This window comes from Squalius cephalus (genome assembly GCF_949319135.1).
Source record: "Squalius cephalus genome assembly, chromosome: 12".
NCBI lineage: Eukaryota > Metazoa > Chordata > Actinopteri > Cypriniformes > Leuciscidae > Squalius > Squalius cephalus.
The window spans coordinates 18022425-18050219 of record NC_137133.1 but is presented as its reverse complement, the minus strand read 5'-3'; the positions used below and the strand labels follow the sequence as shown (position 1 = coordinate 18050219).

Here is a 27795-nt window from a genome sequence, read left to right as displayed (position 1 = left end):
AATCTGTAGCGTCTCAATAATTCCCTGTCATCCAGTGTTTGCAGGACATCTCTCCTGCCTCCTCTGTTGGCCATTTTGTGCAGCTGCTTAGGGGAACTCCTAAGCCACTAAAAGTCCTCTTCCCTGCTCTTAGCAGATCTCGCCTTAGGAGCCCTTTTAAGCGCTAGGAATCTTGAGGAATAGCTTTTATATTAACTGGGATTTTCGTGTCACTTTTAGGGGAAATTCTAAGAAAACGTCATGACTCTGAGAATTTTCTTAGAATTTGGCCGCTAGGAGCCACTTTTTGCACAAAAATTCTTTAGGGATACGGGCCCTGGTCTCTCTGAGCGGCGAGGTCTTCCACTTGCTGAGCTGGTCCACGTTGAAGTGGGATGAAAGGAGTTGGAATCCGTTTCACAGTCTTGAACGCAAAGTACTTATGAACGTTGAACTCTTGGAGCACAGAGAAGGTCCTTATTCTGGAACACGCAAATGAAGGAGCCTTGAAGTTGAAGGTTCTAGCGTCTGTGCCGATGATCCTTATAATCTGGAACACGCAGATGAAGGATGAGGAGAAGATTCTGAAGTCCATACAGAAGATCCAGGCAATCTGGAAAGTTAAGATTGTGGGGGCATTGTCTCTGTTGCTGTTTTCAAACTTCCCAAATTAACTTCTTGCAGAACATATTTGTTTCTCTCTTTAGAGCTACAGAGTCTTAAGAGAGCAACTTCACAACTCCATAGAGTTTAGCACATCTTGCAACTGGAACCTTGAACCAGAACCAGAACAACTATTTGTCTTAGAGAGAACCTTTTTAAACTCTCCTAAGAAGGAGGCCCCTCTTTGACATAAGGTTAATTTGCATAGCTTCAAGTTCATGTTTAGAACAATGTCTTTAAGGTTTTTCCTATGCATAATTCACTTTCAAAACCAATTCCAGATTAACCTAGACATTGTGCTGAAAACATAAAGACCAAACATCATTGGGTAATATTAAACTTTTACCCATGATTTCATGTATACCTTAATAGCTAAGTTTGTATATTTTGTATGTACATAAACAACACTCATTAAGTATATCCAGTTCTTTAAATAGATATGAAGAATATTTGCTCCATTTTGTTCATGGTGTGTCCATTTTGCATAGAAAATCCATCCTTTGTAGCTTCAAGCCACATGGCAAAACCGATTTGGTGAGTCTGAGAGTCTGTGGTCATTCACACCCTGGTCTCAGGACTGAGGGACTGGGGTGAACAATGGGCAAATGGTGATGGGATCAGTCTGTGATCAATGACATGCTAATGCCATCATTCTTCCCTTCCACAAATGGTACCTGGCAATTGTCTTTGCAGGCTTATCTCCTAGCCCACCTAGTTCCTTGTTTTTGGAGCTGCTTTTGGAGGTGTGAGTTTTAGAGTCCTGTCCTTTTCATCATGGCAGATGAAAGGGGACTCATGTTGTGATGAGGGGAGACTGCCCTCATGTTTGCCTGCTGATCACTACACTGCAAAATTATTGCCTGATGGGGCAGCGAGGCAACAAGTCAGCTGCCTAAGTTTTCGGACACAGCCCTGGTCTGCACAGCTGGAAGTTTTAGCTTTTATTCAAAAAAAAAAAAAAAGAAAAAGAAAGGGTCAAGAAACATCTGAAGTGACCTACTCCCATTGTAAGTACAGTTCTTGTGGCACGGAGGACTACACAGCTTGCGTGGGGCGTTTAAGTTACAAACTGGCCTGAGTGCACTTGTTATTATAGGCACACACCAGCCTGCCTGCATCTGCACCATCAAATCTCGTAGCATACTTCAGCTGGTTGTGGCATTTAGGATAGGGACCACTAGTGTTGTCAAAAGTATCAAACTTTTGATACGTATTGATACTGAAATACCTGAAACTGTTCCAATACTCCTTTTCTGCAGTATTGATACACCTAAACCAGCTGTGCATTCTCGCTGTCTTTTTTCTTCAACAGCAAATTGACACACACCCACCTCCTCTCACTCACTCTTCCCATTCCCTTGAATTGTGCTTGTATTGTGCATAATTTTACTAATTCCTGCATGTTTTCTTATTCATGCCTCTCAAACAACTCGCGAGTACCAAACTGAGTTGTTCTCCTGGCTTATTGTGCTTAAACAGTCAAATACACACAATTGTAAAAGTGCCGTCTTGGCGAGTATTCAGGTAAAAACATTCAGTTTTGGAACGTAGATAATTCAGAAAGTAAATGCATGTTGTGCAACAGTATATTAGATCCTTGCATACTCTCTTAAAGTGACAGCAGTCTAATAAACCTGCTGCTGTCTTTCATGTTAATCAAAGAACAAAAGACAAAGAGAAAATCACTCATTGCTCTTGACTGAATAACTTATGTAACTTTAATTGTATAAGCATTAATCTGTATTTAATTTTGACTATGAAGATTTCCGAGTGTTATTTTACATTTGATTACGTTATTTAATTTTGTGTAGTATTTCTTACCTGAATACTACTGTTAGACCTACCAAACGTAAAGCTGTTTATTTCATTTGTCTATTTGTTTTATTCTATTTATGTGTGCTATGGATGGAGGGAGGTCATTAAACGCTGATAACAATTGCTAAATTGAAGCTTTAACATGCGTAAACAAGCTTTCTGCGTAAAGAGAGATGGAATGTTTGGAGCCATGAACAACAATGGGATATATAGATTATTCTTATAGTTTGCACAAGGGCTTCGCAAATAATAACGGTGAGAGAGGGCAGCCTTGGCTTGTGCCTCTCTGCAACTGAAAGGGTAATGATTGATATGTGCCTGTTATTGCAGAGGCCAGGGTAGCTTCACAGAAATACATTTTGGACCGAATCCCAAATGTTTCATTAGCGCCCACATATTGCCACTCTAACCAGTCAAAAGCATTTTTCAGCATCCAATGAGAGCACTGCACATCATTAGGTTAATGATTCTGCCAAATCCACAATATGCAGAAATCTGAAAAAACATTATCTGCTTCCAAATGACCCCTAATAAAGCCTGTTTGGTCATGATGGATTCATTTATCCATTACCTTATCCAAGCGTATCGCAAGAGCTTTGGCATATAATTTGGCATCTCCACATATCAATGATATGGGACGATAGCTGGGGCATTTCATGGGGTTATTTCCATCTTTTTTTATAATAATGTTATAAGAGCAGTTTTCTGATTCTTATGTAAAGTTTTATGCTCTAGGGCTAGGGCATAGTTAATAAAGTCTAATATTAAAACTCCAACTATGTCCCATATGGCTAAATAGAGCTGAATAAGCGGAATACCATCCCAAGCCAGGAGATTTTTCCCTTTAAAAAAGACTTCACTGCTATCTTTAACCCATCAAGTGTTAAGGAGTCCTCCAAAAAATCTATATCAGTGAGCTGTAATTTTGGTAAGGTACTTGCTATTGAGGAAAACTTAACAGTTATTTAGGTCTACAACATTATCAGAAGTGTACAGATTCTTGTAAAAATCACAAAATACCTGATTAATTTGTTTAGGTTCTGTTACAATATCAGCCTCATTATTTCTAGTGGCATTGATGGAAGATTTTGTCTGATGTTTGTTTTAATTTAAAAAATGATCTTGCCATGTCTCCGTGAAAATAATATTTCTATTTAGTTCAATGTACAATGAATTTAGCTTTGTGTAGAGACAAAGAGCTATATTGTCCCCTTAAAACCAATAAAATATTAGATTGTTCTGTGAAGTGTTATTTCTGTTGCATCTCCAAGTCAAACCTCTTTTTCAATCTCTGTCATTCACCTAGATCTTGATGCTTTTAACTTTGAAGAGAAAGCCATGCAGACACCTCTTATAAAACACTTACACGTCTCCCATAATATTTCCAGATTGTGACATTGTGAGCTATATATATCCAAGAACTCCTTAAGCTATCGATTAATTTGCTTCATAAATTCTGAGTTTGTCAAGAGACTATCATTAAATCGCCACCTATAGAGCTTGGGGGATGAAAGTAAGAATAATAATATTGGAAAGTGTAAATATTCTGAATGTTCTAATCCAATCTGACTTCTGACCTGTAATGCTGCCTGAATCATAATCACACCAAGCTCATCCATTGGCCAGAGGAGAACTGCCCCCCCCCCCCCCCCCCCCGACTGAGCCTGGTTTCTCCCAAGGTTTTTTTCTCTCCATTCTGTCACCTGATGGAGTTTTGGTTCCTTGCCACTGTCTTCTTTTTCGCCTTTGGCTTGCTTAGTTGGGGGACATATATTCAACAATATTATTGATCTTCCTGCATTGACACCATTATATGAGAACTGAACTGAGCTGGACGATGACATCACGGTTTACTCCAGAGCGGCTATGTATATATAAATGAACTAAGTCTTTACTTGGATAATAAATGTCTGTGTGTTATATTCCTGACTGAGATGAGATAGTCAGTCAGACTGTACTCTCTGTTGATGACTTTGCTCTTTGGTTTGTTCTTTCCAATGCTGCATGTGTGTCTCTTTCTCTTGATTAATAATTTCTTTAATTCTTGCAGGTTTTTCAGGGGCAGTGATATTGAATGATTTGTTAGTCAGTTCTGAAACCATTGCACAAAGATGACTTTTCTTAGCACTCAATTCATGTGTTTTAAGTGCTTTAAAATGCAGATAGTCTTCAGAACTAATAAGTGTATCCAGAATTTGTAAGCTCTTTTTTTAATCATTAAATTGAGGAGAAGAGACCGCCTAGTTCTTCCCTACATGAGTTGTACATGGACATGAAGGATGTCTCTACAGAACTCTACATGTCGACCTTCTAAAGGATGTTTGTCCCAAACCTTATCGCTGGGCCCCAGACCTCACTTCCATATAAGGCAATAGGCAGTATAACACTATCAAAAATCTTTGTCCAAAGAGTGTTTATTTTGAATAATTCCATTTGTGTGGCGTGCAGTGCCCTGCAGGCTTTTATAACTAATGTTTTAATTGCTAAATTGAAATTTCCAGTGGGTGTTAAAACCAGACCAAGATAATTATATTGTAAAGAGTGTTGAAGTATGGTGTTGTTTACAGTAAATACATGTTTATGTCCCAGATATCTGTTTTTTCCTCCTGAAATATCATAATCTTAGTTTTTTGGATGTTGACTTCTAAGGTCTAGTTGTGGCAGTATTTAGGTAATATGTCTAGGTTGTTCTGGAGACCTGATGAGTTGATTATAGAACAACATTTTTTTCCCAAATTACTGGTTACACAGATTCCTCTGTTATTAGGATCTGTTTTTTGTGTGTTATAATAATCCAGTTCCCTCTGACTTAGTGTGTTTTTGTATTGTTTCAGAAGTTCTGAGTGTTTTAAGCATAACTCAGAGTTGACTGGATCTTTGTGTTTTTTAATTTAAATGAATCCGAGCTCTTGTCTAATTGTTTTACAGTCATGGTCAAACCATTTTTCAGAAGGTTTTTGTTTAGTGTTTTTTGTGTTTATATAGTGTCAATTTATTTAAATTAGCACTTTAACCATATCCTGGAAATGACAGCAGTAATAATGAAGTTACATAAAGATATACTGTACTTACTGTTATTTACTGTAAGTGGGTCAAAAAAGGTCTCTTAAGTTCAACCAACTGAACCTGTATTTAGTGCTGTTCTCTTATGAATGGATCACCCGAGATGGTTGTTAGGTGTAAACTCTCCCTTGGGTCATGTTACTGTAACATCACACTCTCACTCTTCGGTTTGAGGAAGCCTTAAGTTATGTTTTGTTTCTCGGTAGCCCTGCAAACCGTCTGTGTTTGTGTGTGTCTGAGATAGAAAAAGGGAAAATGAAGTTATTTAAAGTGTGTGTCCAGACACTGAGCATTTATGCAGGGCTGGAACGGCCTAAAAAAGGCCTTACTTTGCAAACATTGGAAACAAGAATGTCTGAGCCATCAACACCCACCTGTTGAAATTCCCTCAGGACAGTGTTAGAGCTCTGCGGAGTCACTGTTGGTTTCTCCGAGTTTAGGCACTCCCTGTCGTTTTTTTTCCCCCCTGATGTTTTGAATCGGTTCCATTTTCCAACAGAGTAGCCAAATGTTCCTCCCCGTGGCGCCTGCTGTGTGCACTGCATGTGAGGAATGGGTGGATTTCGCATTCATTTGGTGAATTGCACATAAAGGATCAGTGACTTTCGTTCTGCTGACGCTGACTCTTTTCCTGTCTCGCTGTTTCCTCAAGTCTCATTTCTCATTTACAATACTATAGAACTTCATTATGCTATCATACATGCAAAACACCTCAGTACTACAGAATGTTTTTGCTGCTTTATCTTGTGTAACATATTTGTCCTAGAATAAAGATTCACACTTCTACTTACTGCAAACAAAAATGCACATAATCCTCATCTAGCCAGCAGATGCTAAACCTCAGTGTTTTGTTAAAAAAGGTGGTTTCTTTAAAAATTCGGTCATTTACTCGCCCTCATGTCTTTCCAAACATATGTGACTTTGTCTATGTTTTGTCTGTGGAATATATGTTTTGAAAGTCATGCTGTTTTTGGACCCCACTGATCATTGTGTGGACAACCAGTTTCAAAATATCTTCGTTTGTATTCCAGGAGAAAGAAAGCAGGGATATATTATGTGTAATATGTTGCTAAGAATATGTTATATCATTATTTGAAAGCAGCCAAAGCAGCATTTTTTATGATGGAACTAATAGATAATAATATATCTTTAATATAACTTTAATAATAGTTATATCTAAATAATAATAATAATAAAAACTAAAATGTGCCATCCATGTCAGAGTTATTATTAAAACCATTAAAAAAAACTTCCGTTACTTAAAATAAAGTAAAATGTAAATAAACCTAACATTTTATTTATTATAAAACTTATAAAACTTTATTTTAGTTTAACATTACTCATTTTCATTGAGTATAACTTGACGGACCAAAATAACTAAAATTAAAGCTTAATAAAAAATGATTAAAAATATACAAATATATTTTAAAAAACGAATAAAAATGACAAAACACAACAAAATTACTTTATATAACTTTAATAAATAACTTTTATAATAACTTTAACTAAAATTAAAATGAAAATATAAAAATAAAAAATAATTTTATGAAATATATAATTTAATGGTTGTGCATGAGACATTGTTACTAATTGTCCCTGTGTGAAAAAAACAAAACAAAAAAAAAACTAATTACATTTTTTTTTTTTATGTTTTTCTGTTCATGTCTCACGACACATTTACATTTACATTTATTCATTTAGCTGACGCTTTTATCCAAAGCGACTTACAATTGCTATATATGTCAGAGGTCGCACGCCTCTGGAGCAACTAGGGGTTAAGTGTCTTGCTCAGGGACACATTGGTGTCGCACAGTGGATTCGAACCCGGGTCTCTCACACCAAAGGTATGTGTCTTATCCATTGCGCCACCACCACATAATTACCCATAAAGATAATTCAGAGATTACAAACTTCTTAAATACTACCAAAATGTAAAATATTTACAGCATTAACTTTTCTTTTCCTGTGAGTTTCTTCAAGTTTGAAGTTCAATTGAATTTCGGTTGTCTCAATAACATTTGGTAACACTTTATTTTAGTGCCCTTGTCACACGTGTTGCATGTTACTATTGTAATAACTATAAAGTATACATAATTATAACTACCCCTAAACCAAACCTTAATCTAACCTTAACCCTATAGTAAGTATGTGAAGTTAATTAATATTACTCAGTACATAACAATGTAACAATGACACCTTAAAATAAACTGCAACCCTAAAATGTTATCACAAGTTATTAAATCACATGTCTGTTTGTAAATACAGCTCTGAAGGCTTGTCATATACACCATATCGTCAGCTGTTCATATCTTGATACTGCATTTAAACATTAACTTTTTAGTGAAACTGCTTTGAAACAAAGTGTACTGTGCAAAGCTAACTTGAATTGAATACCCTCACAATCTTCCCACGTCATCAGTGTCGTGCTGTTTATCCTCAGTCATTGTGTTCCAGGTCGACTCTGGACGTGTTCTAAGTTCCGGTGCGATGAGGAGCACTCGGTGAACAGCCTCTGCTCCTGCTCTGCAGACTGTGTGGAAGCGGGCGACTGCTGCTCCAACTACAAGAGCACATGTGAAGGTACACGACATGCATTGCTCTGTAGTCCATAGCTGCATATTTATTAGTTGTCATTTATTTTGTATAAGTGAAATAAAGACATTTTGGGGTTGATACAATCCTGCAAGGGTTGTATAAAATCCTCAAGCTGGTTAGGTTTATTTCAGTTTGAACAGACATTTATCTGTTTTGTTAAACGGTAGGGGTGTAACAATATATCGTGTCACAATATATCGCAATACAAAAATGCATCACTATGTATCGTGGATAGTGACAATATGTATTCAGCTTCAGAATCATCAATATTTTTATTCTGGTGTCACCATTGTCCTGTGCATTGGGTTTCCAGCACTAAGACCAAGCCTATTCATTTAGCAATTAATCAACAGTAAGTTTTTTCCTTTTACCATATGTCTTGGAGTATCGCAATAATATCATATCGTGAGTTCAGTATCTTGATATGTATCGAATCGTGACATGAGGGTATCGTTACACCCCTACTAAACGGCTCATAGCAGCTTTGAAGTTGTGATGGATCTGAAGGATTTCGGGCCTGGAGTTCATCTCCGCTCAGCAGGATAGAGAGCTGTGCATCTTCCCTACATGGCCAGATGTTTTTCTTTTAAATATTTTCACAAATGTTCAGCTGATTATTTTAGGTCACTTTTTTGGGGGGTGTGATGGACAGAATAGTGTCCAAATAGTGATATAGCATCACTGTTGTTTTATGCCAGTCATCTCACATTTACTCCAGTAAATAGGATTTTGAAAGCCAATTTCTGTATTGTATCTTAAAGTGTTGCACTAAAAGCTTTTAGACTTTTATTACCCTATTAAAAAAAAGAGAGTTTATGTTGTCATATACTGTGAGGTAAGTTGTCATATTGGGAATCTGCCAAATAGCCAATTATAGACTTTTCAGTAAACTTTAAACAGTCCAACAAAACAACGCTTGTGAACCCTTTTCAACCCTTGTGAACCCTTTTTCAACCCTTGTGAAAAAGAATTATGTTGTATTGAATGTGCATCGTATTTCAAATCTTAAAAGTATACTTTAAAAAAAAACTTGCAGACAGTATAATATTAATAAAATATAAGGCCACTTAGGTGTACTTAAAGAGAGTGCACTTTCAATAATGTCACTTTATAAAAATGTCACAAATATAAGTTTGGCTTCAAAGTACATTTTAAATGTAAATTTTTGTGTTTTAATAATCTTTTGTCATGTTTTCAAGTACAACACGTATTTGCATGTGTTGACTAACATGCTAAGCATATGCAAAGTACTTGATTGTAATTTTAACTGTAGTGTGTTGTTTGATATTTCATTTGAATTTGATATTGAAAGTTACACACACACACACACACACACACACACACACACACACACATTGGGTTTCCATGTTTTATGGGGACTTTCCATTGACATTGACGATTTTTATACTGTACAAACTGTATATTCTATCCCCTAACACTAACCCTACCCCTAAACTTACTCATCACAGGAACTTTCAGCATTTTTACATTTTTAAAAAACATCATTCTGTATGATTTATAAGCTGGTTTCCTCATAGGGACCAAAAATGTCCCCAAAAGGACAATGATTTCGGATATTGACATTTTGTCCCCATTACATAAAGTTTACCTGAACCACTCACACTCACACAAATATAAAACTATGCTGTAATGTTATTTTTGAGATCAGAATTTTTTTTTTAAATATTCTAATTTAAAAGGGTATTGATGAACTCAACATTTAAAAAAAACAACAACAACGAGTTTTTGTATAACTGGAATTTTTTACCTTTTTTACCTTTGGTTAATGACATATAGCTCTTTGGGTTTCAAGATTTGGCTGTAGCTGAAATGAGAGCAGTGGGAACTGATCTTCGAACCCTTTGAAAACCCAAATTGCACACACACATGATGATTAAATGACTAGATGTTTAGATAATTGCACTAGTTGTCATAGTAACATTTATGTACACAATCACATGTTGTTCCTGTAGGTGCATTAGCCACTGACAGATAATTATTAGCACTTGAAAATAAGCTGCCTGGACTATGTCAGTTGTTTGTTTTTATCATTAGAACACTGTGATGAAGTTCCAGTATTTTTTATTTATTTTTTGTATTGGCTTCCTTCTTGATTGATTTAGTCTGAATATGTGTTTAGTGTTATCGTCGTACCAAGGCCAACTATTCCACCCTCTCCCTCCTTCAAAAAAACTGATTTGTTCTTCATTGTCCTTTCATTTCTCTTTCTCACTTTTAAGTCGATGCAAATCTTGGAAAATGTAACACTGCAAGAACAAATACACCTGGCCAGAGTTTCCAGTTACTAATACTTGCTTTCTCTTCCTTCTTTCTTCACAGGTGAAAAAACTTGGCTTGAAGAGGACTGTGAGGACATCAGCACTCCTCAATGTCCTGCTGGGTAACAGACTTATGTTTATAAATGAGATCTGTGGCTCTGTATCAGGTTAATATCATTAACTCAAAGCTTAGAAATTAGCATCTATAGTTAATGAGCCTTTGAATGTTTTATAGACACATTGTGTGTGTTGGCCACCACGTTCCTTTGACAATATGTTTTTACCAACCTTTGGGATAAAACATTATTTGTTTCTTTTGAAAATGATATCACTGGCTACGTCCGAAAGCTAAAACAGCTGCCTCACTGTTAGCCAAAGACTTCACAGACTTCACTGGAACTGATCTTCGAACCCTTTGAAAACACAAATTGCTCACATATGTCGTATGTGTTAACCTTTTAGATGTTGGCTGAGTCAGCTCATAATTCCACTAGTTGTCATACTTCAGTAACGTTTATGTACACAATCATAGCCATGTTTGATCCTGTAGGTGCATTAGCCACTGACAGCTAATTATTATCACTTGAAAACAGCATACAACACATCTAACATAAACATGACCCAACAGCAGTGAACAGAAACAGAGGTAAACAAAGATAATTAGTGACACATACCTGACCTGATTGACGTAATCAAATTAACAACCATGACAACAATCTCAACAGTGGAAAAGTGCAAACAGAAACAAAGTCCAAACTGAGTGACATTGTGACAGTATTATATTTTACTTATATAATACATTTTTAAAAAATATTATGTACAAGTCCTGTCATTAAACTCTAAATGGCACCGGCTGATAGGTCCTTATCTCAGTTTGTTAGCGATCACATTGTTTCTACATAGCACAGCTGATTGGTTGCTGTGGCATCAGAGGCCAATGAGCTTGCTGCTCAACATTTAAATACTTGGCATTGCTTGCTGTTAGCAGTCTGCAACGCACGTTCAGAAACCCTCCATCTTCCCCAGCTCCACTTGTATAGATCTGCTATGGGGTTATTTCATGTATGCTATATGTTCAGCAGTAGCATGTCTTAACAGCAGCGTGTCTGTGGATGTATTGGCTGTAGCAAGTCTCTGTACTTGCTCTGCAGCAGCAGCGTAGCAGATCTATTCCACTGAGACCAAACACATCCATTACCATGCCAATATCTCCGAGAGTTGTCATGACAGAAATATATTTCAACTCTCAGTATAGTTTTAGCATGAATACAGCAAATGTTAATTTGGTCTTGGCAGATTAGATCTGCTACGCTGCTGCTGTTGATTAAATCTGCTGCTGCTGCTGCAGAGTAAGTATGGACTTGCTACTCCTAATACATACAGAGATGATTTAAGATATGCTGCTGCTGCATAAATAGACATACATTAATCCTGTAGCAGATCTAGACAGGTGGAGCTGGGGGAGGTGGAAGGTTTCTGAGGAACTCTGTCTTAGTCCATTGCATTTTTCTTAAAGGTCCCATGACATGCTACTTTTTGTAGGCTTTAATATAGGCCTTAGTGGTCCCTAGTACTGTATCTGAAATCTCTTTCCAAAAATTCAGTCTCGGTGCAGAATTATAGCCACTACAAGCCAGTCCCAGAATGAGCTTCCTTCAGACGGCCGTTTCGGTGTCTGTAGCTTTAAATGCTAATGAGGAGGAGGAGAAAGGCGGCACAAGGTGGAGGGTGGGTGTGGCCTTGACCATCTTGCGGCAACAGTACCATGCATGTTTGTTTACATTGGATATATTGCAATGGCACGAAGACACGCAGTCGTTCAAGCATTTCAGTTTGACCCAGAATCTGATTCAGATGGAGAAGCAACGGATGAAGAAGTTGCAACTCAGCGGCTCCAGCAGGACGTTTCCGAATGGTTAGTTTAAAATATTATGTCTGGATACGGTACTTTTTTCGGATGGTTTACAGTTATCATCATGTAGCTAACGCTAACCTACTGTTGCCTTTTCATGAGAGATCTGTAACGTCTGTACATCAAGCTCTGCTATCTTGAAATACGGATATCGCGCGCGCCATATAACCAACAGGAAAACGGTTATCCAAATAACAAAGAAGTGTACAACACTCGCGTTACAGTGTGTGTATTCACACACATACCTGATGCTGTCTACCTTTACATTAGCGCAAGTAACTGCATAGCTGCATAGCTAATGTTACAGCCACATTCTAAGTGTAACAAGCTAGGTAACCATAAACAGTAAAGCAACACACCTCATTAGTTGACTTGTCCGAGGTGTGTAGCTGAGCCAAAGAGAGTTGACACTGATCCAGACTTTAGTTTCAGACGTTCAGCAAGCCCAGCTCTGTATTGACCCTTCGGTGTTCATTTGTACATCCAATTATTGAGCAATTATTATGCTTCACGCACTCAAAAGCCATGATATCTCTCGTGGACAAACTAAAATCGCGCGCGCGCATTCCTACTTCCTAGCACATTTTCTCATGGGCGGAAAATATTCTCTGGGCGGGCAAAGCAGAGAAAGGGGAGGTAGCATTTCTCCTTATAACGTCATAAGGTGGAGATTCAAGATCAGCCCGGTTGAGCTTCCATTTTCTCAAAGGCAGAGAAAGATAGCAAAAGCTCGATTTACACCGATTCAAATTTCTAGAAACTTGGGGACCATATACAGGCTAGGGGAACTCATATTAATGTTAAAAAACCTCAGAAAGTGAAAATTTCATGTCATGGGACCTTTAATTGAATAACTTAAAGTGGTCCTATTATGGTTTTTTGAAAATTCCCTTTCATGCAGTGTGTAATATAGCTGTTTGTGAATGTAAACTGCAAAGTTGTAAAGTCGTAAGTGCACTATACATAAAGTTAATGTCTCCCAAAAGAAAGAATCGACTCTGAACCGCCTTTACGAGTCGTTTTTAATTTACTTTACGGTTCTACGTCACTACAATATACATTTGCATAATGCCCGCCTATGTTGTACGTTGTCCGCCCACAAACAACTTGACCAGCCCTCAAATGTCATTTTACTGATGACTGCTTCTCAAATCTCGGAGTTCAACGCGGGTATTCACAAAATGCTTGCTCTTGAAAGATGGGTCAGTAGTACTCAATTTATTTGGACCAGCTTGTTCCTCAGAATCACAGCCTGTAAGTATGAATAATTATTGATGTATATATTTTCTACCAGGTGTTCAAAATAGTTTTGTGTGAGTTTCCAGCTAACCAGCTAACTCACTTTATTACTGAAATACTTCTGCTAAGCTGCTGTGGGCCATTATTACCTAAAACTGTATGCAGATTATCTGTCGTTATTACTACGTTGAGTAAAGATAAAGGATGGAGCAAGATTTGCTTTACAAACGTTTGTTACATCAGTCATTCACGTTAGTGCTGGGCTAACATATGCACCGTTATTGATACAATTCCCGCATGTGCACCCCAATAAAGTACACATCAGTTTGTTGATGGATATACACTTGTTATTGCTGATGGTGAGGAATTACAGTTGCAACATGTCATAATGTACCTCAAACTGAGTAGCGTATCACTGAGAAACATCCTGCTCAAGTCGGCCTTGCGATGGAGGTTCGGGTTGAATAAGTTCTTCCAATGTTTCGTCATCGGACTCGCGCTCGGATTGGTAAAATCGACGCCATCGTTACTGTTTTTATAGAGTGTACAATCGCTGAGCTTTAGAAAGAAGCCTCTGGACAGAGCTGACGTTCAGTTATGGTAATGGACATAAGCTTTCAAAACATGCGCAGTAGACCAATCACAACAGACTGGGCCATCTGGCCAATCAGAGCAGAGTAGGCCCTCGGAAAGGAAGGATTCATCCGATTGAACAATGTGGTGATGTGCACATGAGAAAATTAAACTGTTTTTTGACTTTTGAAGCATGTAAACCTGTTGTAGGAGACCTCCAAAACAAAACTAGGAGCCTTTAAAATAGCATAATAGGGCACTTTAATGTTGTTGTTTTGTGACAAATTATATGAGCATAACTTCAGTAGTTGAACTGAAAGAATTAACATGACTTTGGAAATCATGTATTGTATTGGAATATTAGAGTATTTAGATCACCAGTGTACTTATTTGATTAGTGGTCTATAAAAAGTATTTATTGTACATCATAATTATTTGTTTTAAATTGGCAGCATCCTAAAACTTACCGTGCCTTCGCAAGTTTAAATTAGCTTTTAAATCACATGTGGACTCAGACTTTTAAATGGCACTGTATATAAATGCATATATTTAGATGCACAGAGAGATGTTTAGGGGTGTGTGTGTGTTTATGTCTGACTCTGGGTAAATGGACTGTTTGGTCAGTGTTGTCTTTTCCATTAGCTATAATAAACTCACTCTGAAATGCATTTAGCTTTGCCCATAATGACATTCACTGGTATAAACACAAACAGACAACTTAATGAGCCATGTGCTCTTTTGAGAAGACTTCCAAACAGTTATTGCTGCCATTTCATCTCATCATAAAACACATTATGAGGTGTAGTGGGGAGCCATAATAATTTAAAAAATATAAAAGTAATATTCAGGAAAATTGTTGTTTTGCAGTGGGCTTGTATATTTCGTGGCATTTCCTTTCATATTATAACTTATTTTATTATAGTTTGAAATTGAGTAGTCTCACAAAAAATGTAGCTAATGTTTTATGCATTATTCTCTTTTTATAAAGGCACAATCTTCTTTTCAGTTTTGAAGGATACGGTTAAGGATTGCTGATGGGTCTTTTAGGAGTTGTTTGGAAGTGGAACGGCATGCTAATGTAACTCTATAGTGTTGCTTTACATAAGATATGACAAAAACAAATGGTTAGATTTTAATATAACCAAAGGCGCAAAATCCCTGTCTATTAAATCACTCATCCAAAACCAGTTTGTCCAAAACTTGTTTTTTACTGTAGAGCTTTTTTCAGCAATTTCAAAGCATGTTGGTTGTTGGATTTGGCGTTTTGGGTGTGACACTAACATCTGCTCTTCTCTGGGTGAAACTGTGCTCATGTTTCCTATTGCTATTTTTACTTATGCATGGGCACTTCTACTGAAAGAGGAAGCTACTTTTTTTCCATGGTATGACAAGCATTTGAAAAAAGCATTTCATCTTTTTCTTTAGGTTTTCGAAACCGCCGCTGCTGCTGGTGTCTCTGGATGGATTCAGGGCAGGATACATGAAAGCGTACAGCAGCCTGCTTCCTGTCATCAGCAAACTCAGTATGTCACATTAACTCAAAGTTTGACCCCGGCTACAGTCGTGCTCAAATGTTGACATACAGCTTGCAGAATCTGCTAAATGTTTATTATTTAAACAAAATTAGATGGATCATACAAAATGCATGTTATTTTTTATTTAGTACTGTCCTGATTAAGATATTTTACAAAGGTTTTTTTTTTTTTTTTTTACATATAGTCCACAAGAGAAAAGAATGGCTGAATTTATAAAAATTATATACCATTCAAAAGTTTACATACCCTTGATTCTTAATACTGTGTGTCGTTACCTGGATGATTTAAAAAAAATATGGGTGTTCTTGAGTCCCTTGTTTGTGCTGAGCAGTTGTTCTTAAGGCACTCAAGAACAACCATAAAAAAAATGAATGATTCAATGTTCTTAAGAAAATGATTCATTCATGATTCAATGTTCTTAAAAAAAAATTCTTCCGTTTTCCAGGATCTCTTGCATATTTGAACCCTTTTGAACCAGCAGTGACTATATTTTGAGATCCATATTTTCAGAACTTTTGAACAGGATAAAGATGTCCAATTTTTCTGCCCTTCGGAAGCCACAGAAGATACTTGTATGTCTCCCAAAAGACAAATTAAGCACCATTTACTTTGATCATCAAATTCATAAAGTTCTTAATGCCTCGTGTGTTTCATGTAAATTTTTGAACAGGGTATTTATTTTTATAAATTCAGGTATTTTTTTGTCTTGTGAAACATCTTTTGTGTAAAATATCGTATTCAGGACAGTACTAATTAACAAATAACATGCATTTTGTATGATCCTTCTTATTTTGCTAAAATAATTAACATTTTGCTGATTCTGCAAGGTGTACGTCAACTTTTGAGCACAACTGTATATTAATACATCTCTCATATCCGTTAGGAGCTAGTACTGGACATTGTGGTAATACAAACGTTTACTTAAATTAATCCAAAATTGCGGCTCAAATAACTGAATTGGTTAAAAGCAATGGAAACATGTCTTCACATAGTCAAGACAGATATTGTGATACTGTGCTGTGGTTAATCTAAATCAGTGGTTCTCAACTCCTTTTGACTCCAAGGACCCCCATTGTCCACAACAACAGTCAAGTCCCCATGTAGACTAATAGGTTTCCTCTGGTACATCTGTAACAACAGAGTTTTGTTTACAATACTTTTTTATATATTTACCAAAACTAGGAGCATCCATAGATTCAAATACTGTAAGTGACAATAAATAAATAATGACTAATCTAAACTAAACTAAAAAAATATTAAATAAAGATTAAGAATTCCAGACATTTTAAGAGCTAAATGTTTTTCTTTTTACTATTGAATTTATTTAAATTTTCCAGTCATTCATGATTTACTAGATAAAAGATTAAGGATAAGTATTTAAAAAAAATGTTGTTTACTCACAATCTCTACTTTTCCAGGTGTAGAAAGCACTTTAAAAATTAGGCTACCTCATACAGTATATCCAGATTTGCCATCTTTTTTGTCTCATTTTAAATAATTGTAAGTCATCTTGAAACCCCTTTGGAAGTTTGCTGAGGGCCTCTAGTGGCCCTCAACCCCCTGGTTGATAACCACTGGTTTATATTAACTAGTACACCAGCTCCAGTGGTTGAGGTAATGCCATGTTTTGTTTCCTCAGAGAAATGTGGAACCTCCACGCCATATATGCGACCTGCATATCCCACCAAGACCTTCCCAAACCATTACACTATAGTGACAGTAAGTGACAGGTAGAAATTAATCCACAATTGCTCACAAAGAACTACATATGCATCAAAACGTAATGACAGTTGTTTTTGCTTTCTGTAGTAGATAGTTTATGTTTGATTTGAATCCCTTTCTATTTACATCAATTAGGGTAAGACTATCAAATTACTAAGTTACTGTTAGCTCCATTGGTTGCTTACATACCAGACAAGTTCATTTTCTTTGCTCATCCTGATTTCTAATGAGTGAAATAAGGCTTTTTTAATAAAGCGTTTTTCGTTTGCAGGGTCTATATCCAGAATCACATGGAATTGTGGACAATAAGATGTATGATGTCACTCGTAATGCCTCTTTCAGTTTGAAAGTCGAGGAGAAATTCAACCCCTCGTGGTACCTGGGTGAACCAGTGAGTATATGCACACAGATGAAACAAAAAAAAAAAATATGCACGAATTTAACTCTATACATGAACCTTGATATATTTTATATCCAACATTATCTGCATACAGTGCTTGGGTAGTAACTGATTATATGTAATCTGGATTATGTAATGTACTTGAAATTAAATTATTAACCCATGGTTTCACAGACAAGGTTTAAGTCTAGTCTCAGACTACCTGCATATCACGTAAAGCGATATATATTCTGTATCTCAACTCTCAACTGCCTGATTTTTTTATTTCGACACAAAATGTAACTAGATTATCGGCCAGCTCTTTAAAGTTGTCCAATTTTATCCACATACATTCAGTATACCCGTGTAGCGCGATATATAAAATATAAAATTAAGAATATAAAACAACTAGGCTACTTGTTTGCTTGCATCATTGCAAAATGTAAAATATTATTACCCAGCTCTAATCTGCTAAATGCAAGTGTATTAAGATTATTATTAAATGCAAAGATATTAAGAAGATATTATAAACATTGAAAACATGATTTTCTGTTTTTGTGAATGTTTAATTTACTTTACATACTATAAATGATGACAACTTCAAAAGGCCTTAAAGTTTATTGTGATGTCTTTTTAAAATATTCATATTTCTTATGTACAAAAAAGCACAAATGCTAAGCAAAAATAGTATTTAATCAAAACTGTTAAATATTATTAACTAGTACACCAGTACACCAAACCCAATAGAAAATAAGCCGTTCAGTTTTGGATACGTCGCAATTTGGCTCAGACTGTGACCATCATAATTCTTCAATAGCACATCCTTTTAAATTCCTGTTTCACGACTCCTAACTGAGCCTCGGTATGCACTGCTTGAAGAGTCCTGATGTTCTTTTGGATCACTCTGTTCTGGACAAATCCTCTCGCATTAGTTTTTTTGTTGTCAAGATATAGAGTGGAACTTTCTTCAAGCTCTTGAGGCAGAGATTGTCCAAATGATCCTGTATCAGTGTGGGATAAGAGGAAAGTCACACCCATCCTCTGTTACCTCCCTCATCATCATCATTATCTTTAGAGTTCACCAAAATAGCTGTTTGAGGGAAATGAAGGGTGGTGCACAGATGTGCAAGCAGACATGAATCAAATGGTCAAAAAAACATCCTGGTTGGTGCCGGCCAGTGCCTCTAAACTTCCTTTAACTCTGCACTGGGAACACTTGCCCGTGTTATTCGTTCTGGTGCTCGACTTTCAGCTACGCGCCTTTGTTTTGCCCCGTCCATGGTGCTGAAATGTGTGCAGTGTGAGGGGTTCTACTAGAAGATCTAGAGATTTGCTTGAGAAAAGTGGCAGATGTTGCCATTTGAGACTAAATAACTAACGGTCTCTAATGTTCATATTCAGTGGTAGCCTGTGTAACCTTAAACTGGGCTACAATACATCTTATATATTGCCTTGTACAGTAATTACAGAGATGGCTTTGTGGTTTCTGGCTGAAGGCGTGCATGCTTGAATTTTTTGTGCTTCTTCATGACTTCATGAGTATTTCACTGTAGGAGCAACTAGGGATGTGCCGAAGCCTAAATCCGAATTGTCGGTTACATTATGTCAGTACATCATGATTTCACTTATCACATGAAGAGAGTGAGGAGAGGCGTTCTCTATACGTGTGATTGCGAATTTGGAAAGATAAAGTAAAAAGCGAGCGCGCATTAAAAAAGCGATTTCAATATTCAGCATATTGATAGCATCTCCCTGATGCCCACAAATTATATGTAATATAATTACCTGACTATATAACTGCGAGAGAATGCAAAAGCATTGAAATTAATTTTTTTCCCTCCCAGATCATATTTTTGTTCCGTCGCCATGTCTCTTTAGGGCCTCCGTAGAATGTGTCGTTTCCTTTCCGAACAGTATTCGGCTTCGGACACATCCATAGTAGGCGACCATAATAACCGTTTAGTTATTTTTAGTTCCAAAGGAACTGTGAATGAATGAAGCTGGATTTCCAGTTCCTTAACTAAGACTAAAACCATAAAAAAACATTTTCTGAAAGAAAATTTTATAGAAATTAAATAAAATATAAAAAATCTTGTACTTATTTTTTCAGCTAGTTTCAAAGGCAACATTTAATTTTCATTTAGTTGAAGTTGAAGAACTAATATCACTAAAACGAAATAAACTAAGACTAAAAACTCAAACTTAATAAAAATATATAGACATATTTTTAAAAAGAATAAAAATGACACAAAAAAAAAAAAAAAAAAAAATTACTAAAGATTTTATTGTTATATATTTTTTTATTTCATTTTAGTTAGTTTATTCAAAATATTAACAAAATCTATATCACTGATATTAAAAAACACTGCCTCAACATGAATCAAGTTCATTTAAAAAGTTGCAGAAATTTTGACAGGTTCTCTCGTCTTGCTTTGCTTGCAGGTGTTTTTCAGTTTATCTTTTCATCTTCATCTTTTGTCAGCACTCTCATTCAATTTTTCCTGTGATTGTTTTTAGGTTTGGCTCACAGCCATGAGAAACAAACTAAAAACGGCAACTTTCTTCTGGCCTGGATCCGATGTGAAAGTCAACGGAAAATACCCAAATTTCTGGGTGAAGTATGAAAGGTGGATATTTACAATACCACATTGTTTTAACATTGTTATTAACTGGATTGTAACATTTTAAAAGCACAACACATTAGAGTTGTGTGGACTGACTGTAATTCACAACAAAAACTATCTTTTGAACCCTTTAAAGAAGGTTACACCGTGTAATACATTCATTACACTCCATGTAGACTTCTGCTGAACTCAATAGAAGATATCAGGGTTTTTAGGAACAACCATCAATAGTTAGAAAGATCAGATGATTTAAATAACGGGCATCAATATATTAACTATAACTATAAATATATTAATAGCTGTTCTGAACACTCCTAGAGCAAAGATATACTGTTGTTGTTGTTGTTTTTTTTAAAGGAACATTCCCTTTGAAAAGAGGATGCACAAAATCTTTGAATGGTTGCATTTACCTGAAGGAGAAAGGTAATGCTATTTATTTCCATTAAATTTTGTTTTAGGCCTGCTGGTTTAGTTTGTTCTGCCTAGACTGGAAAAACATGCAATTCTTACCATAAAGAGCTATTTCTGCCTTACTTAACCCTTTGTTGATATAAACGTATGTATTTGGGTGATGTTAAATAATATTTTTTACTTAAATATAATCAGTTAATTTAGATGTAATTTGTAGTTTTTTTCAGTGTATATACTCTGTTTTAGGCCAGATTTTTACACCTTATACTTCGAAGAGCCTGATGCTGCGGGTCATCGACATGGACCAATGAGTAGCCAGGTACACTGAAGACAAACCACATGTGCAAAAAATTGATGAACCTTCTTCCGTTTATTTTGGGGGCAAATGTCTGATTTAGGATATGAAACAGTAAATGAACACAGTCATTATTACTTGATGAAGTGTATGCAATACTAGAGAATTTACAATGATTGATATAACTATCAATGTTTTTCTCTCATGACTGCAAAGAAAAAACATAAAAGCCAGCATTTTATGTCGTTTGGTGTTAGCGCTCTTAAATACTGTACATAATCAGTATGCTGGTGCTGAGTGTTTTCATTCAAAATTGTGATTGATTTTTGTGTTTCAGGTAATTGAGGCTTTGCTGAATGTTGACAGACTTATTGGGATGTTGATGGAGGGCCTCAAGGAAAGACAGTTGGACAAATGTGTCAACCTGGTTCTGGTGTCTGACCACGGTAAGTACTGTGATGGTTTATTGTTTTTATCATGCATAAATTGCATTTTGTGTGTGTTTGTATATGAACAAATAGTTATGCTCATAGTTAGATCACTGACTGTAATTTGTGAGCAAGTTTAGCCATCTGGTAACACTTTATTTTGATGATCCCCTCAAGTAATGTCGCACCTACATGCCAACTAACTCTTATTATAGAGTTAACGGACTTTCACACCGGAGGACTGTTTACATAGTTCCTATAACTATTGTTAGTACGTAGTAGAAGTAAGTACTTTTTGGCATGTTCACACCAGAGGAACTGGGAATGAGTTTAGTTAAAGGAACTCCTTTTGGGGGGACTAAATTAGCTCCTACTTCAGAGTAGGGTCTAAACCAGCACAACCTGAACTGCCAGTGACTTAAGTGTAGGCTGACTGGCCGAACATATGCCATACAAAACAGCACCCACCATTTTTAAAAAGCCATGTAAATACACAGTTTTCATATATTTATGCCACAAAACTAACATAAACATACAGAAAGCTAATGTTAACAGCATTTTCCTGTCGCCTTTGTCTGCGGCGTTGTGTTCTATAGCACTGCAAGTTGTCGTAGAAGAATTTGTCTCTCAGCCCTCCTTTTTGCACTTTAAATTACATAACTTGTACATCTATATTCCATCTCTGATATCACAAAACCCACGACACAACAAAAACTCAAATCCAATCATGATGTCCTTCATCCTCTAGTTGTTGACGTTGTTGAATGCCGCACTTTGACTTCAGCTGAACAACGGCCGAAATGCGGAACAACAGCCAAAAAGCATAATTTCCTTGTTACTTAGTCAACAGAATGTCTTAAATGGACCATCAAAATAAAGTGTAACCAGCCATCTTCTAGCCACCAGTCTAGTTCGCTAATAAACAATAATTGTCATCATATAAACATAATTACAATGCCTAGTAATCTTTTGAGTTACAGATAGCAGTCAACAAGGCAATAGCAAGAGTCTAGACATGAGCTTCCTGAGCTTCAGACATAGGCGTAATTTGCGGGTGGGACGTGTGGGACATGTCCCCACCACTTTTTGCTAAGGTCGATATTGTCCCCACCACTTTTGAAACATCTCGCGGCACGAATGTACCAGTACAAATAAATAAAACATCTCCAGTTAACTAGCAGAGCATTCATTTAGTTCGTTTGTAAGAGGCGATCTAGCGCTGAAATGTGTTGTTTTTGAAATCAAGTGATCAAAGTGCTCGTTGCCACTGCGATCAGATACAGACACAGGCGCGGATACTGTGTTCTCTTGAGGCTCACGCACAGTCTTCACTCGGACGCGCGCTTCAATCCGTTGTGGAGACTCTCTATTCGTTCCGGTGAAATTACAAAACAAAATGCATACAAACGTATGCTTGCCTGATATACAACCACTGATAAACATAATCTGTTTTAATGAGAGAGAGAGAAAAAAAAAAAAAAACTATACGAGTGTGGATTAGAACCCACAACCTCTGACACGCTTAGCAAAAGTTCTACCACTGGACCATTTCAATATACACGTTATTATAATGGATTTACCCACATATATCAAACCTCATTAAACGACAAATTAAACCCATGCACCATTTAAATCGATTGCTGGACATCGTAATGTTATTGCATCGATTTATGATTTAGCATTCATAAATCCCCCCCCCCCCCCCCCCCCCCCCCGGGTTTTTTTTAAAACCCGTCCCACCCACTTTTTAAAACAAAGTTACGCCACTGGCTTCAGACACATACAACACACTCACTGGCAAAAGGCTACAGCCAAGAAAATCCAGAGCACATAAATAGACGAATAAAATAAATAAAAATACAGGCAGAGTATTTTAGACACAAATGCCAACTAGGTTCTAGTGGATCATAAGTAATGATTGAGAGGGATTATTTTTTTATGAGTCCTGCATAGTGCACCTTTAACTTCAACATGAGACCAAATATTAATTGGAAGATGTTATGGCAGGAGATATAAAAGACCCCTTTTAATGAAAATGTGGTGATTTATAGTGCACTATGTAGAAAATAGTAAATTTGTGAACAAGTGAACGACTTCAGCCGTAGCTTCCGCGTCTATTTATAATGTAGGGGGCAGGACTAGATTCTAGAGAGCATTTGATTGGACAGAAAATCTGATGAGAAGCTGAAGTGCAACATGTCATGTCAAGTCAAGTCACCTTTATTTATATAGTGCTTTTTACAATACAGATGGTTTCAAAGCAGCTTTACAGTGATAACAGGAAAATAATGCAACAAAGTTTGTTTCTTGAAGAAAATAGCGTCATAGTCTAGTTCAGTGACGGTTCATTTTTGTTGTAAAAAAGTTATAAATTTAGGTCATTTATGGGCCATTCTACAGAATTGTTTCAAAGTCAGAGTTGGAAACGTCTTGAAAAAAATGTTGTTTTTTTCACAAATTTTGTATGTATGCAAATTGTATAATATCCAAGGTACACATTTCTAGTAATTGTGCAGTTAATTATCATGTTGTATTTTCAGAAGGTTTTGGAATATTTTTCCTCTCTCCAAATTTGTCACTACCGAAAAACAATAATAAATAATTTCATAAGAAGGCTTATATTGGCCTATTAATATTTTGTTTACATCTACCTTGTAAATATATTTTTGTTTAAAAAAAAAGAAAAGTTTTCACAGGTAAATCAATAACAATTACAATTTTAACAATATTTCAAGTGTAATTTATAAGATTTGTTGTATTTTGAATCCAATCTTTCTTTATAAAAGGCATTAAGTTAATCATACTGATTTCAAAGTTAAGGATTCATTAGTTTGAATATACATTGAACCAAACACTATAATAACATCTTAGTTGATAATTCAATATACTTTATTTTAGACAAAACATGCATGTTTCGGTCGTGAGGGGACATTTTCTGTAGTGACAGTAATGTTTTGGTAGCGACCACATCACATTACAGAATTTTAACTCGCATACTAAAACACTACTAAAACATACTAAGATACTAATGATTTGCATAACTGTACTAAAATTTTGTTTATTTCCCCCAAATAAATGATTGTGTTCCCTTTTGTCACTACCAAAACAATGATGACATGTTTCTGTAGTGATATTTTATGATACTTTTGAGCCTAACTCAAAGATGCTAATCAGCACATGGTTAACTAGCACAGTTCGGAAAAGTTGTACACACAAAAACTAAATTTTATTGAATAACACTCAAAAAACCATGATGTCACAACCAAAACTTCACCACGTTTTGGTAGTGACTGTTTCGGTAGTGAGCCTACTTTTGAGCCTAGTTCAAAGATGATAACCAGGTTATCTAGCACAGTTCTGAACTTATGGAATAACACCCAAAAAAGTTTGCTTAATTGCAGAAAAAAAGGTGTTTGGTAGTGATGTTCCTTAAAGTTACAGAGAGATTTTCAGACTTTTGAACACATTTCCCTCCACATGATGGTACCTATCTACAATGAAAGAGAGGCTATGAGAGAGAGAGAAGGACACAGGAATATTTCCTAATTAAAAATGTAGGGGTGTGGTTAAAATATCAGTCTCAGCTAATTGACGATTTAAAAATAAAATATAAAATAAATGTTTTTTTTTTTTTTTTACTTCACTTTTTAAAAGAAATCAAAATGCTATTTTTAAAAACAACAATGAAAAAAAAAATTCAATATCATTTTCACAAGTTGAAATTTAGGGGTTAGGGTTTGGGACAGCCCCCTCCCAATTGAAAGTACCCAATAAATTATGATTTATATATATTAAGCTTACTGATATTTTAAATATTCTGGGATTCAATAGATAATAGAAGGATCTTTGTAAACATCTAAAATTTGAATACTTAAATTTTTTTTAAATGTGTTTTTTGTTTGTGCGAAAAATGCTAGGAAGACTATTCCAAAGTTTAAGTGCTAAATAGGAAACGGATCTAATGCCAGCAGTTGATTTTGATATTCTAGGTATTAACAACTTGACAGAATTTTGAGATCGCAATAGACGTGAAGGACTATAATGCGTTAAGAACTCGCTCAACTACTGGGGAGCTAAACCATTTAGTGCTTTGTAAGTAATCAGCAATATTTTAAAATGTTTACGATGTTTAATAGGGAGCCAATGCAGTGTTGACAGAACGGGGCTAATATGGTCATACTTCCTGGTTCTGGTAAGAACTCGAGCTGCTTCATTTTTGGACCAACTGGACTTTGTAGAGACCCAGTAGAGCATTACAATAATCTAGCCTTGAGGTCATGAACGCATGAACTAACTTTTCCGCATTTTTCATTGAAAGCATATGTCGTAATTTAGATACATTTTTAAGATGGAAGAATGTGGTTTTACAGATGCTAGAAACCTGGCTTTCAAATGAAAGATTGGTATCAAAGAGCACACCCAGGTCCCTAACCGATGACAAAGACTTGACAGAGCAGCCATCAAGTGTTAGACAGTATTCTAGGTTATTACGTGCAGAGGTTTTTTGCCCAATAATTAGAAACTCTGTTTTTTTTTCAGAATTAAGTAGTAGTAAATTACTAGTCATCCAAATTTTTATATCAGCTATGCATTCCGTTAATTTTGTACATTGGTAAGTTTCGTCGGGGCGTGAAGAAATATAGAGCTGAGTATCATCAGCATAACAGTGAAAACTAATCCCATGCTTCCTAATGATATCTCCCAAGGGTAGCATGTATAGAGTGAAAAGCAACAGTCCTATTACTGAGCCTTGTGGTACTCCATACTGAAATTGTGATCGATATGCCATCTCTTCATTTACTGCTACAAACTGATAACAGTCAGATAAGTATGATTTAAACCATGCTTGTGCAATTCCACTAATGCCATTATAATTTTTGAGTCTATTCAAAAGAATGTTGTGGTCGATAGTGTCAAATGCAGCACTAAGATCCAGTAACACTAACAGAGAGATACAACCACACGATCGGATGATAAGAGCAAATAATTTGTAACTCTAATGAGAGCAGTCTCAGTACTTTGATACTGAGAACTATGTCATCAAAATCATTGAGACATATTGGCCGAAGTGAGAGACTATATGTTTTGAATGCATCTGTTTTGTCATTATCATTGTTTTGGAGCACACTAACTTAAAGATAACAGTAAGACTAACACATTCATACTAAAAGCCAAAAAAATCCATTTTGATTTCATGGGAACTTTATCTAAAATTAAAGAAAAAAAAAAAAGAAAAAAAATCAAGCTAATTCAAAATATTAACAAAAAAAAAAAAAGTATCTCGATGCTAAAATATCACTGGTTCCCACTTAACTGGGTGGGCACAGAAGTTCATTAGCACAGCAGTGACATCTGTTTGACGTGTGTCTCCATTTGAGATTGGGGCAAATTAAAGGCGTGTGGGATTGCACATGTGTCTCCTGCCCTTCAAGTACGCCATGAGGCTTGCTAGCATACTAATTTTGACTCTTGTGTTTTTAATTTTCTGTGCCGCTCTGCCTTTGTGGTTGGAGTGATTGTGAATGCATACTGAGCTTGTATATTTTGATGTGCTGCACTTCAGATGCATCACTGATGTTTAATTAGTACTCGCTCAAGAATATTATGAGAGAAGTGGAGGTTTTACTGTAAGCCTTTACTGTCAGTGAATTATATGCTTCCTTTGACACAACAATGAGAGAAACAAGAGTTGAATGTTATAATACTAAAGGGAACACATTAAGTTTGGCAAAATGTTTTATATCAATAAAGTTATATCCCATAACTTTACTCACTGTATTTACTCACACTTTCTTTTTGTGAAAGAAATAATTCATACTTGTTTGCCTTGACCTGGGGGTGAATAAATCATGAATTCATGAACAAAATTAAATGTGCAACCTGTGAAATATAAGTTCATTTCGAATGATTATGTCCTTCTCTGTGTCTATAAAACATGCAGGGATGGAAGAAGCGTCATGTAAGAAAGCTGCATACGTCTCCGATTATCTGGATAACACTGATGACATCACTGTCATCCAGGGCCCTGCGGCAAGAGTCCGGCCCAGACGTTTGCCGGATGAGTTCTTCTCCTGTAAGCAGATAGATTTGTCATAGATTTACCACATCCTTGCTGTTTGAGTGTTTCTTCAACTAATCACTTTGTTGCAGCAGTTGATTATTATCTTGCAGGTTTGCCGTATAAAGGTCACAATATAACTTTAAAATGGCTTTTTCATTATTTTTTGCTAGTTTTCATATTCCACGTGTAGACTATCTCTTTATACCATTAATATAAAACATA

General features: G+C 36.1%; 1 protein-coding gene across 2 annotated transcripts in view; it reads left to right on the top strand.

Moving 5' to 3' along the window:
- The window catches only part of enpp1 (ectonucleotide pyrophosphatase/phosphodiesterase 1), a 69686-nt gene that overhangs the window by 8410 nt on the left and 33481 nt on the right, over window positions 1-27795 (top strand). For both annotated transcript variants that reach the window (XM_079887786.1, XM_079887785.1), the window contains exons 4-13: window positions 7975-8100; window positions 10456-10516; window positions 15544-15641; window positions 17293-17372; window positions 17647-17766; window positions 20272-20381; window positions 20736-20801; window positions 21036-21108; window positions 21422-21530; window positions 27454-27585. In XM_079887786.1, coding sequence (XP_079743912.1) covers window positions 7975-8100; window positions 10456-10516; window positions 15544-15641; window positions 17293-17372; window positions 17647-17766; window positions 20272-20381; window positions 20736-20801; window positions 21036-21108; window positions 21422-21530; window positions 27454-27585 — 975 coding nt within the window. The remainder of the gene's footprint in view (window positions 1-7974; window positions 8101-10455; window positions 10517-15543; window positions 15642-17292; window positions 17373-17646; window positions 17767-20271; window positions 20382-20735; window positions 20802-21035; window positions 21109-21421; window positions 21531-27453; window positions 27586-27795) is intronic.